The sequence below is a fragment of the Alosa alosa genome, chromosome 3, assembly GCF_017589495.1.
Source record: "Alosa alosa isolate M-15738 ecotype Scorff River chromosome 3, AALO_Geno_1.1, whole genome shotgun sequence".
Taxonomy (NCBI): domain Eukaryota; kingdom Metazoa; phylum Chordata; class Actinopteri; order Clupeiformes; family Clupeidae; genus Alosa; species Alosa alosa.
The window spans coordinates 1,540,136-1,558,926 of NC_063191.1; the positions used below are offsets into that span (position 1 = coordinate 1,540,136).

Consider the following 18,791-nt stretch of genomic DNA (forward strand, 5'->3'; position numbering starts at 1 on the left):
GAGCAGAAAGTGTGTCTCCCAAAGGGTGTCTCCTCTTATTCTACCATTAACGATATACAGACTCAGATTGCGACAGAGCTGCAGGAGTTCTTTCCCATGTCTGTTTGTAACTGGATCACAGTTATTTCTCTGGGAGTACATACGATGATCAGTTTTATCAAGGGAATGACAAATGTAGTTATTGCCATCTGTGTTTACAAAGTCATTTTGTGTACCTGTTCGGGCATTTAGGTCCCCACAGACAAGAACATTACCCTGAGCCTGGAAATGGCTTATTTCTGTTTCAAATGAGGTGAATGTGTCTTCAGAATAGTATGGGGATTCATGAGGGGGGATATATATTGCACAAAGGAAGATATCTTTTTGTGAGATGATTAGTTCTTTCTTGATTTTTAGCCAAACATGGTATTTGCCAGTTTAGGTATCTATCCAGTTTTGATTTGTACCACAATACTAGACCTCCCGAATTTCTTCCCTGTTTTACAGTACTGAGTTTTTGTGAGGCTACTATTATTTCTTTGTAATCTGGGGGACAGTGAGTGATGTCATCCTTATGCCAGGTTTCCAGTAATATCAGTATGTCAATGCCTGCAATGTTGTCTTGAAATTCTCTAGTATTGCATTTCAGACCTAAAGCTGATGAGCTCAGGCCCTGGATATTCCAAGTACTAATGGATAAAGAAGCCATAGTGAATATCAACAGTTATATGTTCACAGCCTTTCAGAGGCTCTCTGAATGTGGTTTTCTCTTATGTGGTTGTCTCTGTATGTCTATATATGTCTCTGTATGTGGTTTTGTCCTGTCTACACTTTCAAAAAGAGAAAAGTATTGATAGTATAACATCTGCAACATAGAATCATATTATCATAGTAACAATAGTAACAAGTATGCTATTTTGAAGTATTTTAGACTGAAGTATTTTGTGAATGAGTAACAGTAAAACGATTCAACATTCAACAAATTTTTATTTTTTATTTTATTTTTTTTCTTCCCATTTGTTGCGTGTGGTGGGTACCTTTTACCACGATCTACTGCTCATTAGGCGTTCACAAATGAGGTACCTTTTACCACGATCTACTGCTCATTAGGCGTTCACAAATGAGGTACCTTTTACCACGATCTACTGCTCATTAGGCGTTCACAAATGAGGTACCTTTTACCACGATCTACTGCTCATTAGGCGTTCACAAATGAGGTACCTTTTACCACGATCTACTGCTCATTAGGGCGTTCACAAATGAGGTACCTTTTACCACGATCTACTGCTCATTAGGCGTTCACAAATGAGGTACCTTTTACCACGATCTACTGCTCATTAGGCGTTCACAAATGAGGTACCTTTTACCACGATCTACTGCTCATTAGGCGTTCACAAATGAGGCTGAGCATCTGTTGCGTGTGGTGGGTACCTTTTACCACGATCTACTGCTCATTAGGCGTTCACAAATGAGGTACCTTTTACCACGATCTACTGCTCATTAGGCGTTCACAAATGAGGTACCTTTTACCACGATCTACTGCTCATTAGGTGTTCACAAATGAGGCTGAGCATCTGTTGAATGTCTCTCAGATCAGTGCTGGCCGGGCCTCCTGTTCCGCTGAGCACCTCGGCATAGGTGGGTGTCTCTGGCTGCCGTCGCTGGGGTGGTGGAGCTGAATTATATGGTGGTGCCGGTGTAGGTCCAGTTATGGTGAGCGGCGTTGTTCGTGCAGGCCTCTCCTGGGGTCTCCTCTGTCTGCCCAGTTGCGATGGGTAGTGTGTGTGGCGTTGAGGAGTATTTGGGTATCCCCTGTGTGTTTGCGGGGTGGTTTTCCGTGTGAAGGCTGCATCTTTCAGTGTCTTAGCAAACATAGGGACAGCGTGTTTATGTAGGTGGACGTGGTCATAAAGGTGGTTGATGTTCATAGTCGGATTATGGGCGAGATGGACATTTGCCCGTAGTGCACAGTCCCTGGAGACGCTGGCATTTATCTTTTGGATGGTGAGGGGGTGGGTGTCTTTCCTGGGTAGCAAAGTAGATATCACAAGTTTGGCTTGTGAGAATGTGTGTGAGGCCTTCTCTATTACTGCTCTGAGTGAATCAGCCACTCCTTCTTGCTGACTCCTCAGGTCATTCGTTCCTGTGTGTATCAGGATATGGCTTGGTGACCCTAGGTTTCTCTCATTTAGGAGCTCTAGTGCTCTTTGGGTTGTGGGACACCAAAGTTTAGCTGTCTTGTGACTCGGGAAGAGCTTTTTCTCATCAACAAATTTGCCGTTTGAGTCTATGAGGAGAACAATGTCAGCTCGCTCTGGATGTCCTGTGTTCCGTCGCTCTCATCTCTCTCTCTCGCGGGTCATTTCCTCATTCTCAGTCTGGGCAGGTCAGGACATGTAGAATGCAACCCACACACGACACACACACACTACCAAACACAATGTTGGCAGACAGGAGTACTGGTAGCATACCACACGTCTGCTGCGTCCTGCCATGGGGGTCTTCCTTCCATTCTGAGTGTGTGTGCGTGTGTGTGTGTGGAACTCGTGATTACATGTAGAAACAGTGTGATGTATTATTGTATGTGAGTTGTGGATAAGTATGAATGACACTGTCTTACCAGGAATCTCATTTGTGAACAGAAACCAAACTGAGTTCATTCACAACTAAGTGACTGATCACTGATCTTATCACACCGTGCTCATCACATCGTGGTTATTAGAGCTGTAACGATATGCGATTCGAAACCGAAATCACGACACTCATATCCACGAAACTGTGTCGCGGTGTGAAAAGGCAGAACCGCGACACACCCTTTCTAGTGTTTCATGCAGTGCTTTGCAGCTTATGCGGCCGCATAAGCAACACACATCTCCCGCTTTACTTACTGGTAGCCAGCGTTGTCCAAAAATAAATAAATACATCATAATTTCATACCTCTTGTTGCTTTCATTGTAGACTATGTGTTCAACTTTACCAAACAGTATAGAAAGTAAAGCCCCTCTCCTTGCCCCACTCTCTCTCGCTCTCCCTCTCCCTCTCTTGCTCAATGGACACGCGCGCCTCGGCCAACACAATCCAAATAAAACAGTCACAATCGTGAAAGCAAGGACGCATAGAAGACAACTAGCTAAATTACTATTAAATCCGCTTAGCATCATTAGCATGCTGCACATATTTGTTTAAAACTATTGCATTCAAGTTGACTGATCATCTCAATACCAATGTTTCCCAAAAGGGCCTGTCCCAAGGAGAACAAGTATTACCTTGAAACTTAAACACACCTGGGGAAAATGAACAGTCCAATCAGTAGACTATGATAAGCTAGCCAACTATGCTACTTTGTTTACAATATTTCCAGGCTTCAACCAGACAGCTGAATTAAAGAGGTAGAGTTGTAATAGAAATAGTAGGCCTAGGCTTTAGGCTAATCTGCATAAAGTGTGCTGTCAGAAAATATCAAACATTTATTATTCTCTCTTTTTATATCAGGATATAAAATAATACAGATCTGTTATATCATATATTATATTGTAATCTAGACCCCCCCCTCCCCTTCCAAAAAAAAGAATCGTGAGGTTGGTGTATCGTTACAGCCCTAGTGGTTATCACACCATTTATCACGCCGTGGTTATCACGCCGTGGTTATCTCCCGGGCTGCTTCTCAAAAGCCTTACAGACCAACTGAAGGCAGATAACTAGCACATGTGAACCGCTGCGGCTGTTGCTTACTGCGACTCAGAGCCACAGATGGAACTACTTGTGTACTAGTAGTGTAGACTATCAAACAGCAACAGATGCGGCCCATGGTGTACTAGTGTAGAATATCAAACAGCACCAGATGAGGCCCATGGTGTATCAAACAGTACCAGATGAGGCCCATGGTGTACTAGTGTAGAATATCAAACAGCAACAGAATGCAGCCCATGGTGTGCTAGTGTAGACTATCAAACAGCAACAGATGAGGCCCATGGTGTATCAAACAGCAACAGATGAGGCCCATGGTGTACTAGTGTAGACTATCAAACAGCACCAGATGAGGCCCATGGTGTATCAGCAACAGATGAGGCCCATGGTGTATCAAACAGCACCAGATGAGGCCCATGGTGTATCCAACAGCACCAGATGCAGCCCATGGTGTACTAGTGTAGAATATCAAACAGCACCTGATGAGGCCCATGGTGTATCAAACAGCACCAGATGAGGCCCATGGTGTATCAAACAGCACCAGATGCAGCCCATGGTGTACTAATGTAGAATATCAAACAGCACCACACACACACATATATCATACACATCAGAGGAGCACGTATTAGGAGTGCCTACACACACACACACACATGCACGCACGCACGCACGCACGCACACACACTCACTCACACATTTCATACATGTCAGAGGAGCACGTATCAGGAGTGCCTACACACACACACGCACGCACGCACACACACACATATCATACACGTCAGAGGAGCACGTATCATCAGGAGTGCCCACACACACACACACACATCACGTCAGAGGAGCACGTATCAGGAGTGCCCACACACACACACACAACTCCCTGTTATCACAGAATTAAAAACAAACTGATGAAATTAGGGATGTAACGGTATGAAATTTTAACCTCACGGTTATAGTGACTAAAATTATCACGATTTTCGGTATTACAGTATCACGGTATTTCTAAAAGTGTGTTCAATACATGTATGATCAGAAAGCACTAAAAGTGTGTTCAATACATGTATGTTCAGAAAGCACTAAAAGTGTGTTCAATATGTTCAGAAAGCACTGATAGGCCTACACAAGCTGAAATAGTTTCAAAAAGTGTCCTGTTCACTTTTTTCTTCATGTTTAATTGGCTATGTGCTTATAGCTTAACTTACCCTACCATAACTTGGAGTTTGCTATTTCTGTTATTTGGGTCCAATGAATGAGACCAAAGTAAGCGTTTGAAATAAAACTTTAGGCTGTACTGTATTGCTTTACTGTATTCTCCTAATAACGTGAGTGGCAGGGGCGGAGCTTGAGGGGGGTGCGGCACGCCCCCGGCGGGCCCGGTGCGAGGGCGCCCCTCCCCCACCTCCGGGTAAGGTGGGACGGGCCTCTCCCACGGCACAAGGCCGGAGGAGCTAAGATCATGCAAACGGTTTCTTTTCAATCATTTTCATCAGAGTGGGACGATTAGGGCTTATAGGTTGCCCCAGTCAGGACGAGTTATGACTCACGGTTGCTGAAAAGTTTTGAAATTTACTTTGAAGATTTAGTAGGTGTAAAATATTGAATAAAATGTTCTGCTGTATGACTGGCTTTATTTTAACTCTCATATTGAACTTTACGACGTGCAAATTTACAAAATTGGATCAACGATATTGTCTCCTACAGGCAGGGGCGGAGCCAAAGGGGTGGCCGGGGGGGCACTGGACCCCTCTGAAATCTGATTGGACCCCCCAGGTGCCACCCCAGATGATTGACATGTCACGGCACCGGCACCGCACGTCTTGTTGAAAAGAGCCTGTTGCATTTTGTAATCGGTTGACTGCTATATCCCTCCTGTGCAGTAGCTGGCGCTATGTATTACAAAGAGTTGTCATTCACACTGTCCACCAGCAAGCATTATACAGAGAAGGAGAAGAAGAGAGTCAAACGCTCACAGAGAATATTGCGACAGGGAGGATTTTTTGCACAGGACAGCAGCAGCCTACTTGACGGACAGTGAAATACACGTTCTAAGGTAAGTTTTCTTTTGTAAATAATCATTGTTTAAAGTCACTTTTATGTTAAGTTAGGAGAACGTTTTCTGTAGTTAAAATTTTCTGTGATATGTTCCCCTACAAGCCACGAGTAGCCTATCAAGGTAACGTTAACATTACGTTAGTAGCCTAGCTACATCTCATGTCGCCTGTAGCAGCTAACTGTTAGTATCAGCCAACATGCATTTCACATCAGATTGTTATGTAGCATAGTCGTATACATACCGTGTTTTCCGGACTATAAGGAGTATGAGTCGCATCTATTTAGAAACGTCTTTCTCAAAATCCAAGACCAAAGAACAGACAGACTAGTCTACTGTATCACTTCAACGAGGTGATCTTTAGTTTCGTTCTACTTACAGTATCTCACTGCCACTTGCAACGCCTTTGAATGAAATCTGCTGCCGTTTACTGGCAATGCTACAGCGGACTTAAACTGCCACTTCGTGGCGATAAGTTGTAGCCTAATACATTTAACGAAAGTTCGCGTGAATCACTGAACGTGCGGATGAAGTGGCCACTTCTAAATGGGACCCACTGTAGGCTATGTGGCAACACAGCCAGTGCATTTTTTCAAATGTGCTTCATAAACATACAATACTGCACTACAAAAACGCAAAGATCTGAATTATACTTCTCTCTTCACCTAAATAATGAAGGTGAAAGGAAGTTATTAAGCCTTAATGGTGTTTCCGAAAGGGGGTATTGTTAAACCTGCTACTACTAATGCTACAAATACAACATGAAGAAAGTCAAGGACATGCATGTCAGCTTCCTCTCATCCCAGTGTTAAAGTAAATATGGTCTTAAATGAAAATGTATGGCTGTTATTTATTTTTTTGTGGGATGTCCAATTTATATGTAGAAATGCACATTTGCAAAGGTGACTTAGTATGTTGTCATAAAAGTGGCTCTCCTTTTGATCTTGCACTGCCAATGTGGCTCTTGTGAAAAAAAAAAATAGTGAGGATCGCTGGCCTAAAAGCCGCCTGGCATATGATTCTGATAATGCGTGCGCTTGTGTCATTTAATCATAACAGTCTGCATAATCTTTTGCAGCCAACCTCTTCTGAACTTGTGTTAAGATAGTTTGTCACTTAATTACTGCCATGACTAGGCCCTACACACTGTTCTACAAGTTTAGTTTGGTAATCAGATTGTTCCTCTGGTCATGGTTAAAACAAACTGCACTACTTCATGTCATGTCAGTTCATGTCAAAATGGGGTCAGATTGTTTAGAAATTATGTTTTTTTTTATTATTATTATTATTTATTTACATACATACATTTACAAAACTGTAACTGATGAAGTATCTCAAAAATGAAAGCATTTAATATGTCATTAAACTTATATCCGTGCATAAAATAGTACATCAGAGAACAGGGGTGTTTTCCTCCCAAACCAAGTTCTAAATTCCAACCAGATCTGACGGGCAACCATATCAGCTTTCATTGGACCTAATATTTGGAAATTGTGAAGTTCTCACACTTGTACTTAAGCTATTTTGGTTTTGCTGGAATTTGGAAAGTACCTTGAACAATGCTCTGATTTCTTTGTCTCTTTCTCTGCTCAGATTGCCGTTGGACTGACAAGTGGTCTACACTTCTGACTCAGTGAGGAGAAAGTAATCACTTGTGTCTTTGTTAGTTTTGGGGTGCTGTGTGAGCGTCTGTCTGTCTGTCTGTCTGTCTGTGTGTGTGTTTCTGTGTTAGTTTTGGGGTGCTATGTGGGTGTCTTTTTTTCACACTGCATCTTGAGTTGGGGCCCATGGCTTTCTCCTAGGTGTGAGAGTATGGTTCATTTAGTGATTCTTTCTAGTGTGCTCAGCTTTGTGTGTGTGTATGTGTGTGTGTGTGTGTGTGTGTGTGTGTGTGTGTGTGTGTGTGTGTCTGTCTGTCTGTCTAAGTTGAAGTGCATAATTTAAGAAGCAAACATTATGTGACAGAATCCTGAAAAGAATCACATCTGGGACTTAATTACTGTCATGACTAGGGCCTACACTGTTCTACAAGTTTAGTTTGGTAATCAGACTGTTCCTCTGGTCATGGTTAAAAAATCATGTCATATCAGTTCATGTCAAAATGAGGTCAAATTGTTTTGAATTGTTTTTTTATTATTATTATTTATTTACATATTGTACGTTTTGTATTAACATTGTTAATAAACTGTAGATTTTATACACAAATCTCCTGTGTGCTTAAGATGTACTTCATGAAAACATTTCAACATTTACAGATTTTGATTGCGATTGATTGTGTTTCTTGAACATTCATTGTTGTAGTCTGTGGACCCCCTGAAATAGCTTTGGCCACCCTCTGGCCACCCCAAGGGTAAAAGTCTAGCTCCGCCACTGCCTACAGGCGTCAATGAGAGAACACTTACACTTACATGATTTTGGTTTAGATTTTTTTTATTTGGAGTAAGTCTTTGTGACACGTCATGATACATTTGATAATGTTTGATCGTTGTTTTGGTATGAAGCATCTTTTACGTAGCCTAATGAATGCGCTCTAGAAAGTGAAAGTAGCCTAACCTAGGCCTATATGCGCTCTGTGTCTGAGCTGTCTGTGCACGTCCGCAATTGATTACGTTCCTCAAATGGAGAACACATCAATCGCATGGTATTTTTTGCCCTAAAATGCATGAAACATGCAAGTTCAAACATGCAAGTTCAAAATCCCGCCGGTAGCCACGTTACATCTCCGTTTCATATTTGCCTAGGCTACTAGCCTACAATAAATTGAACAAACTCAACTGACAACAGGTATATCTACTGATTCGGTCATTGAGACTACAGAATACAGACTACAGAATACAGTACAACAAACTTTCTGTCTTTCTGAAGTTTATTTTTGTATTCCGGGGTACAGTAGCCTAATTGCATAATGTCTTGACAATAGTTTTTCTTACCGGCTTGCTGTTTAAACTGACTGCGCCGCTCTGAACTTTCCTGCCAGGTTTATGACGTAAACCGCATCTCGGCTCTGGCATTGCCTAAACTCATTGTGTGGGAAATCCGATTATCTGTCAATATTGGGCTTTGAAAGTAAGGGATATTTGCTCAGTAATAGTAGGCTACATTTTGTAACATTTATAGAGAAACCGAGGGGAAGTTAAATTAGAAATTAGAATCGTGGGAAATTGAAAACACATAGGCTACAAAAAAAGATTCGGGGCTTTTGAAAAGAGATTCAGGGCTTGAGCCCCCGAAACCACCCCCTCGCTCCGCCAATGCAACCACCCAGCAGTAACTTCTGCATTCAGTGAGATTTGCTCCACCCTAATTTTATTTTTGACTCTTCCCGTCACCGTTGCAACCTCTAAACGCTCGTTCTCCAAGTTAAAGATCATTAAAAACCACCATAGAGAATGAGAGAGCAAAGAAAATGGACATACACAGAGCATCGTGGACGAGTTCGCGGAGCGCAAGGCTCGTCGTATGCCCTTCAAATAGTGCTGCGTATTATTGTTGTTTTATTATTAGGGGTCATGTAGCCTAATGTTTTTGTTGTTGTTCTCTTGGTTACACTTCATGTACGTTCGATGGACTTCAAAATTACATAGTTGCTCTCCGTGGCGCTGACGCTTGTAAGACCCGCTGTTGCGGGCATGTGTAGCCTATGTTGTAAAATTATGTTATGATGAGTTTAATAAAGGGCCCGGTCATGTGCCCCGCCCCCGGCCCGGCTCTGACTTGTTCCGCCACTGGTGAGTGGAATGGATTTAATGTGGATGTGAACATAGAAAGACGCAGAGTGGCTACATGATACAGTGCACGTTTTGCGGTGAAAATGTTACACCTTTTAAAATCAGGTGTAGCCTTATCCGAATCGCAGTTAAAACCATCAGTTTCATTGTACCAGGCCTACTGTATGTTAAAAGCAGGCTCAGATGAAGCTGGGAAGGATTAAACACACGGTTTCCACACTGCGGTAATCAACCGTGATAATTATGATATTTGAAAAGAAAACGGTAATTGTTATCGTCAACATTTTTATCGCGGTTTACCATTACAACGGTAATTGTTACATCCCTAGATGAAATGCACTCCCTGTTATCACAGAGTTAAAAACTAACTGATGAAATGCACTCCCTGTTATCACGGAGTTAAAAACTAACTGATGAAATGCACTCCCTGTTATCACGGAGTTAAAAACGAACTGATGAAATGCACTCCCTGTTATCACGGAGTTAAAAACTAACTGATGAAATGGACTCCCTGTTATCACGGAGTTGCAAATTCTACCTTGTGCCTTCTATGTTTTCTTTTTAATTATTATGTACTTTACTTTTTAAACTATGTTTGTGTTTTTGTTTACTATTACCCTACTCTTTGTTTTGTTTTTAAGCACACTGAATTATTGCATTATGTGTTTGAAATGTGCTATGTAAAGAAACTTGACTTGACTTGACTTTGACTTTTTTACCTGCCTACTCTAGCAACAAATAAATCACATCTGGAGGCCAATCTGAGGACACAAATTTGGCAGCAGCCTTTTCCCTCGAGCAACAGAATAATATCATCTTTCCCGATCCGTGAATAGTGTCATAACTTGTCATAATCCAATCTGTGAATAGTGTCATAATTTGTCATAACTTGTCACAAACCCAATCTGTGAATAGTGTCATAACTTGTCATAACCCAATCTGTGAATAGTGTCATAACTTGTCATAACCCAATCCGTGAATAGTGTCATAACTTGTTATAATCCAATCTGTGAATATAGTGTCATAACTTGCCTTTAATTTGTGCTCCCATGAACAATAATGATGAAGTGTGTGTCATTCATCATAATTAGCGACCAAGTCGGCGTGCCTTGGTGTTTTGGCTTGACCTGTCCTGTGGCGTGCCTTACCCAACAATGAAGGTTGAGAAGGTTGAAATAAACGCTGTAGATTAGCCGATACATTCGTGGGACAAGCCAAGCAGATGTGCTGTTTAGAACGCAAACGCTAATCGGGAGTTTCTGCGCTCAATGAAACCAACTGATATTACCGTTACATGTGTAGGCCTACTTACCGGTGATCCAGGGTGGGAGGTCGCCCAGTAGCCTCCCGCGTCGGAGCCGCTGGTCCTATCAGCTCGAGGGCTTCTGCGCATTTCGCCGTTAGCTCAGCTGGAGTTGCGTTCTCCCAGGTACAGTTATCTGAAAGAAATTGGTCACGGCGTGACTACCGTAGTAGCAGCCTATGGGTTAGGTGAACACAATCCAATATAAAACCGAGGTTAGGAAAAGGGTTCCGTTTCACTGTGTAGGCTTCTCGCAACAGACTACCTTTGGATGACTGAGCGCGCGCGCCCGCTCCACGTAAATGGCAAAGATGCGATCTGAAGGCTGATCTGGTCGATCCTGAAGTCAGCAATGAAAATGTCAGGAGTTGCCCTGATTGATCGTCACCACGCGAGCGGGTTTTCCTCTGAAACAACACGGAGCTTTGTCGAGATGCGAAAGTGGAATTACTTCAAGTGAAAGCAGTTAGGTTTTCTTGTGTTTTTACCCAACACAGAGAACGCAATATCCTGCGAGCGAAACACAAGTGAACTGTGTACACACACTACTCACAGGGAAATCCACCTCTTGCCAAGACCTGTTTCTGGTGAACTAGCAGGAAATCCCTGTCCTGAATTCCCTGAACGACACACTTCCTCAGTCCGCTATTTACCGCCACAGCAGTCGTGCAGCAGAGCCGGTGCGCGTGGCAGCCTAGTCCAAACAAAAACGTGCAAATACGCACACGAAAGACACAAACTCAGCAAGACACGCAACATCACTTAGGCTACGCGGAAAAAAGTCGCCCACATAATGGCGTGTCGACCCTTTTCACAACTCGGAAATAAAAACAGAACTGCCTAGAAAAATATCTTCCAAACTGTAGACCAGCAGGTTAAACAGAAACAAGACAGGCCCGATCCTTAGACTTAACCATCGAGGGAATTTCCATGACATGATGACTCCTGTTGGCTAGTGCTTACTGTAGCCTACTGCCCACACATATCTGTCAAAGGTACATAAAGGAGACAAACCGCAATACAGAAATTGAAACCTTTACCCTTGAGATATGGTCTGAGCGAATTAGCCTAGAAAAGGGTCAAAGGTGGAAGTAAATACAGCAAAATCATATTTGGTATCATTTGAATCGTAATTTTCTGTAGATTAAGAATGTGTGGTGCCTACAGCGCAGATTTGTACCGAAAAAATATATAGGGCTTTGAATGGAGCATGGTAGGCTACAATGATTTTTGGGCCAAAAACGTATGTTAGTACATCTTGATATTAGCTGTTATCTCCTAAGCCAATGGAAAGATATTCATCAAACTTGGTCTACTTACCCACTATAAGTTGTCAAAGAGCTGGCAAGACTATTTAGGTGTTGAGGTCAAAGGTCAAGGTTACAAGGGGTCACACAAATAACTCACATGCAGTATTTGGTCATATCATTCATTAACTCTAGTACATTTATTGTCTATACAAGTTAGATGAACTTACGGACTCAGGGCCATGGGTTCAAAGGTTAAGGTCAGTTTCATCCCCGGCATACAAGGTTATAGACGGTGGAGACATGCTAATCACCATGCCATGTTCAATTCAATTACTTTTTTTTTTAAGTTTTATTTTTTTTATGTTGCACAACATAGACTTGGTTGTTTTTGACCTGGGGAGTCCCTATCTACAGCACAATGAGTTTAATACCCCTCTGTATATAAGAATCAAGAATCTGATTGCAATTACTGTAGGCAAATGTGCTTAGCAGTTACATAACAATGAAATACTTCCACTAGCATAGTCATGACCTGACCAATATCTCTTTCAATATTGCCCATGCAGTCCTTACCACAGTACAAGCAGTGCTACTTCTGTGCTGTTGTGACTTTCCATAAGTTAGTATGACTGCTAACTGTGGCCCTTGCTATTTTTCCTAATAACCAAAGTCATTTGGTCATTAGGCTGCAGGTAAATCAGTGTTATTAAGCTACCATAAGCCAATAAAGATAAGATCAATAAAGTATCTATCTATCTATCTATCTATCTATCTATCTACCGTGAGCCCAAGTTATTAGGCTGCAGGTAAATCTTTAAAATGTTGCATCAGGAACTCCCTGGTGTGTCACCGCCCGTAAGGGCGATTAACGGCTCATCTGCATTATGAAGTCGATAAATGAGTCCTATTATCTAAATGAGTCCTATTTTCCTCTAAATGGGTCCTATTTGGGAGACTCTGGGATGGGCAGTATTTATGATACATGTATTCAAAATATGTATTTGAAATACAAAATAGTATTTTGTCATTTGTATTTTATTGTGTTGAGGAAAATGGCTGTGTATTTTTTATCAAAATACTGTACAGGTGTGTATTTTTGTAGTTTAAAAATAGTGCCACATATGTTTGGTAAAACCAATGCTTTTTGTGATTTGGCTAGTGCCCAGATGTGTTGTGATTGGAATACTGAGATTCTGGAAGATGAACCAGTGCAAGATGAGTAACATGAAGATTGCTCACACACATACACACACACACACACACATACATACACACACACACACACACACACACACACATGCACACACACACACCAGTCCACTCACTCTACCACATGGGTACTTGCTCACCTACAGTACACATATAAGTTTCCCTGTTGGAACTACTTCAAAGCGATGGTTCGGAGTAATTTCACTCTAGGGTCCTTTGCACCATGACCCCGAGCCAAACACCCTCCCAGAACCTGTTTTCCCTTGAACCCTGGTCGAGTAGCGCTGTCAGAAACTAATGACTTTCTGCAGGCGTAATGGAACCTACTTAGTAGTTCCTGATGCAACATTTTAAAGATTTACCTGCAGCCTAATAACTTGGGCTTACGGTAGATAGATAGATAGATAGATAGATAGATAGATACTTTATTGATCCCCAGGGGAAATTCAAGGAATTCGGTAGCCTAATAACCAAATGACTTGGGCTTACGGGCTTACGGTAGCCTAATAACCAAATGACTTGGGCTTACGGGCTTATGGCGTAATGAAACCAACTTAGGAGCTCATAAATGACCCCACTAATAATGCCCTGAATGGTACGAAACTTCTACAGTAGTACAACTATGTTCTTTACTCATAAAACGAGGCATTGAAAAGTTTGTAAGTACACCAGGAGTTTTTTTAAATAAGACTTGCCTGATGGATGCTACTATCTGCTACTATCTACCGCTGCATCGATGTTACTTCCGTGATTTGGGAAAAGCCCGTAAAAGTCCTGGCAGGAAGCGATTACATCAAAGTTTTTTGGTATATCCAGTTTTTAATATTTTTTTCTGAAGTGTTTACAACTTAGTGTTAACTAATAATTGTTGCAAACTGGTACTACGAACAAAATATTAGTGCATTCATGGATCTACATCTTTATGCATGCTTCCTGCCAGGACTTTTGCTGGCTTTTCCCAAATCACGGAAGTAACGTGTTACATCAGAGATTAGTTACATCAGAGATGAGTAGTTTACAGCGGCCTTGAAATGAGGCGTAGCCATGTGCTCATTAAATGCGGACAGCCACTCATGACAAAAATCCGGACAAATGTCCATAAAGGAGGACACACTCTTTCTGTCCGGACAGAGAGCTCAAAAACCGGACTGTCCGGACGAAATCCGTACGGATGGCCACCCTACTCTCAAACACTGTCCACTTTATCAACAGAGTGAGTGTGCTAATGCTAATCTCAAACAATGTCCACTTTATCAGCAGAGTGAGTGTGCTAATGCTAATCTCAAACACTGTCCACTTCATCAACAGAGTGAGTGTGCTAATGCTAATCTCAAACAATGTCCACTTTATCAACTGAGTGAGTGTGCTAATCCTAATATCAAACACTGTCCACTTTATCAAGAGTGAGTGTGCTAATGCTAATCTCAAACACTGTCCACTTCATCAACAGAGTGAGTGTGCTAATCTCAAACACTGTCCACTTTATCAGAGTGAGTGTGCTAATCTCAAACACTGTCCACTTTATCAACTGAGTGAGTGTGCTAATCCTAATATCAAACACTGTCCACTTTATCAAGAGTGAGTGTGCTAATGCTAATCTCAAACACTGTCCACTTCATCAACAGAGTGAGTGTGCTAATCTCAAACACTGTCCACTTTATCAGAGTGAGTGTGCTAATCTCAAACACTGTCCACTTTATCAACAGAGTGAGTGTGCTAATGCTAATCTCAAACACTGTCCACTTTATCAGAGTGAGGGCCAGATGTACTAACGCTTTTGCACCCACTTCAGGCGTATTTGTTTCGCAATGTGCATGTAAAATCATTGTGAGGTACTGTATGTACAAACAGGCCGCAATGATGTAAAAGCGCAAACTGCCCGACGCGGGAGCTGAAAGTGGCAGATTGCGTTTGTCATGTCATGTATATGCATTCTTGGGAGGATCCAGGGGAAAGTGTGAGTTTAGCGTAAAAAGATGGGAGGGGAAGAGTAAAGAGCGTCTAATTATGTATTCCGCGGTATGTACAAAGACTGCTCCTGAAAGCGCACGTCTATTCTGCGCCTAAATACTTCCGCCTTGTAAAAGCAGGTGCTAATCCAAATTGCAGTTCAATGCGTCAATAAGAGAACCTTTCAAAGCCAACAGAATCGCTATTTAGAGCACCAGTTTTTGTGGTGAAAGTATTTGTACTACCAAAAGCAACCTTAACTTTCGTTGGCCTTTCGAAAGTCTTACTTTCACTTTCACGTCATTCACTTAAACTTTCCTACTTGCTAGATTTGACCAATCTTCCATATCCTATGTGCACAAGTAGTTTGAGTAGAACTACTGATCTTCATTATCTTCTTGCTTGTTTACAGCTCATCATGTATGGTATCATTTCATGATCGCTAAGCGTTTGATTCTTTTTAATGTTGTCATCGGTTAACTTCATTCAACTGCGCTTGTATGTAGGCGCTGCCATTCAGTTGTGGACGTTCGTAATTGCGTTTATGGGCGGAGAAAGGCAGAGAAAGGCGCAGTTTACACAGTTTACACTAAGGATTGAACAATTGATAAATACGACGGAAACTTGGGTCTGACAGCGTTCGCAATCTGCGGTGTGTCCATGACGCTGATAACGCTACGTTCGCAAATGTACGTACATCTAGCCCTGAGTGTGCTAATCTCAAACGCTGTCCACTTTATCAACAGAGTGAGTGTGCTAATGCTAATCTCAAACACTGTCTACTTTATCAACAGAGTGAGTGCTAATCTCAAACACTGTCCACTTTATCAACTGAGTGAGTGTGCTAATGCTAATCTCAAACACTGTCCACTTTATCAACAGAGTGGGTGTGCTAATGCTAATCTCAAACACTGTCCACTTTATCAACAGAGTGGGTGTGCTAATCTCAAACACTGTCCACTTTATCAACAGAGTGTGCTAATGCTAATCTCAAACACTGTCCACTTTATCAAAAGAGTGAGTGTGCTGCTGAATAATAATAATAATAATAATAATAATAATAAGCTTTATTTGTATAGCACCTTTCATACACAGAATGCAGCTCAAAGTGCTTTACATTTGGAGCATGTAACACAATAATAGTCAGTCAGTCATTATCAATCACTTTCACTTTTCTTCATTGCTGTGGCCGTTTATGATCTAATCAGCAACATATCAGAAATATAGAAAATAACATGTAACACAGTTATTAGAGAAGAGTCAGTCATCCCCCTTTGTTGCTGTGGCCGTTTATGATCCAATCAGCAACATATCAGAAATACTATTATACTACTATGGATATATAAAGGCTTTGCTGACAAATGCCTAGGCTAACAAATGCTTAGGAAGAGACTAAACAGACAGATGTGGAAGGTTTGCAAAGTGATTGATTTTTAGTATTATTTTGATTGCATGGTGGGTCTACTGTATCTTGTAGTTTATTTTGATACACTTAAAATTAGGGTATTTGATATTCTATTTTAAAATACATGTTGATGTCCCTGGGTGCTTATCTTTTGTATATTCTACTGATTTCACAGATCATAGCCTGAAGGAAAAGTGCCGACTTCACAGGGAGTTTATTTAGGTCTCCTCTATTTTAATACCTTTCCCAGCACTCTGAGGGACTGTACTGTAGTTCCCCGAGTCCTCTATATTGTAAGGTCGTTCCCGCCACTCTGAGGGACAGACGAGTCCAAGCATTCCAAAGTGTGCGATGTGTGGGCGTGGCCAGACTAGCGCTGTTGTGTGGTAGGATCTCTCCATGTGTGAGACGAGTCCCTGGACTGATGCGCGTGATTGGCTAGTTAACCCTGTCACTCCCTGGACCGATGCGCGTGATTGGCTAATTCTCCCTGTTATTTCCTGGACTGGTGCACGTGATTGGCTAGTTAACCCTGTCACTCCCTAGACCGATGCGCATGATTGGCTAGTTCACCCTGTTATTTCCTGGACTGATGCACGTGATTGGCTAGTTAACCCTGTCATGCTCTGCATGAATGCTCGTGAGATGTGTCTTTAACGTGTGTCCCTCTGTTACATGGTTTGTGATTTATGTGTGATTGATGTGTGATGTGTGATTAATGTGTGATGTGTGATTGATGTGTGATTTATGTGTGATTTATGTGTGATGGGAGATTGATGTGTGATGTGTGATTGATGTGTAATGTGTGATTTATGTGTGATTGATGTGTGATGTATGTGTGATGTGTGATTTATGGGTGATGTGTGATGTGTGATTTGTGATGTGTGATTTATGTGTGATGTGTAATTTATGTGTGATTGATGTGTGATGGGTGATTTATGTGTGATTGATGTGTGATGTATGTGTGATTGATGTGTGATGGGTGATTTATGTGTGATTGATGTGTGATTTATGTGTGATTGATGTGTGATGTGTGATTAATGTGTGATTGATGGGTAAACTAAAGCATTCGTTTAGGCTATGTAGCCTCAATGTTCTCAATGCAGGACAGACTGTCGGCTGAGGGGGAAAAAATTCTGTCGGTCTGTCCGAGTGACATTAACTAAATAAATCCAAAATATAGCCATTGTCGTAAGGTTAAATTGTGTGTAGCCTATGGTGAAGTTATAATCAGACTTCAAGCTGTGCAAAGCAAATGCAGCAGTTGGGAAAAGGTTGGAAATGACTGATTTTCAGCCACTTAATGCTCATTCTGGTGTATACTATGACACGATGTACAGAAGTGTATCAATAACCCTAATATACAAGTATATTAAATACATTTACCTAGTTAGTTGCCTATTTCAGTAGGCCTAGGAGGAAAGCAAACAGCTGTAAAGGGGAATTAAAGGGCCATCACCGTTTTTTTTTTTTTTTTTTGGGGGTGGGTGACATAATTGATATGCAAATTAGTGTGTGACGTCATCTAGCGACTTTTGGAGCTGGCTTTAGCTACTTTCCATTTGAAATAGTTGGCAACACTCATGGTACTGGCAGACTTCATACAGTTCAAGGAATGATGAATGGAGCCATTTTGCTGAGAGAATCTTGCCATCTACCAGGACGATGAGGATGAGACATGGCTAGACCTTCCAGCAGGACAATGATCCAAAGTATTCAGCAAAGGAAACTCTCAATTGGTTTCAGAGAAAGGAAATCAAGGCCCTGACTTAAATCCAATTGAACAGTTTTTGAAGTTATCTAAAGATCAGGGTTTACAAGAGGGACCCCTGGAATCTTCAATATTAAAAGACTATCTGTTTGAAAGAATGGGCCAAAATCACACCTGAATACTGCGACTGATTAGTTTCGTCATACAAGAAATGCCTTGAAGCTCTCATTACAAATAAAGGCTTTTCCACAAAGTATTTAAGAAATTTCAGTAGGCATGTTCAATACTTTTTTCCTGTGGCATTCCACTTTTTTTACTCATAACTCTACTTATGGACATTAATGTTTGGATTTTTTTATATGTGTGGATTACCTAAGTTAATACTAATGTCTGATGAAAATTTAATGCAAATAGCCTCACTGGTAGTATACTTACTGAAAAAATGTTAACGTGTTCAATACTTATTTTCCCCGCTGTAAGTATAGATTTGTAGTCTACTTAATCAACCAGCATGACACAACA

General features: G+C 41.5%; 1 protein-coding gene across 6 annotated transcripts in view; it reads right to left on the reverse strand.

Annotated features, from left to right (window-relative positions):
• Nucleotides 1-11,668, reverse strand: part of LOC125292616 (interleukin-1 receptor type 1-like) — a 54,944-nt gene extending 43,276 nt beyond the window's left edge. For 3 of the 6 annotated variants that reach the window (XM_048240012.1, XM_048240011.1, XM_048240008.1), the window contains exons 1-2: nucleotides 11,010-11,668; nucleotides 10,754-10,905 (exon numbers count right to left, since the gene is read on the reverse strand). In XM_048240012.1, coding sequence (XP_048095969.1) covers nucleotides 10,754-10,834 — 81 coding nt within the window. In that variant the 5' untranslated portion in view covers nucleotides 10,835-10,905; nucleotides 11,010-11,668. The remainder of the gene's footprint in view (nucleotides 1-10,753; nucleotides 10,906-11,009) is intronic. The other 3 variants (XM_048240013.1, XM_048240014.1, XM_048240010.1) reach the window with 2 other exon arrangements.
• Between the last annotated feature and the right edge of the window lie 7,123 nt (nucleotides 11,669-18,791).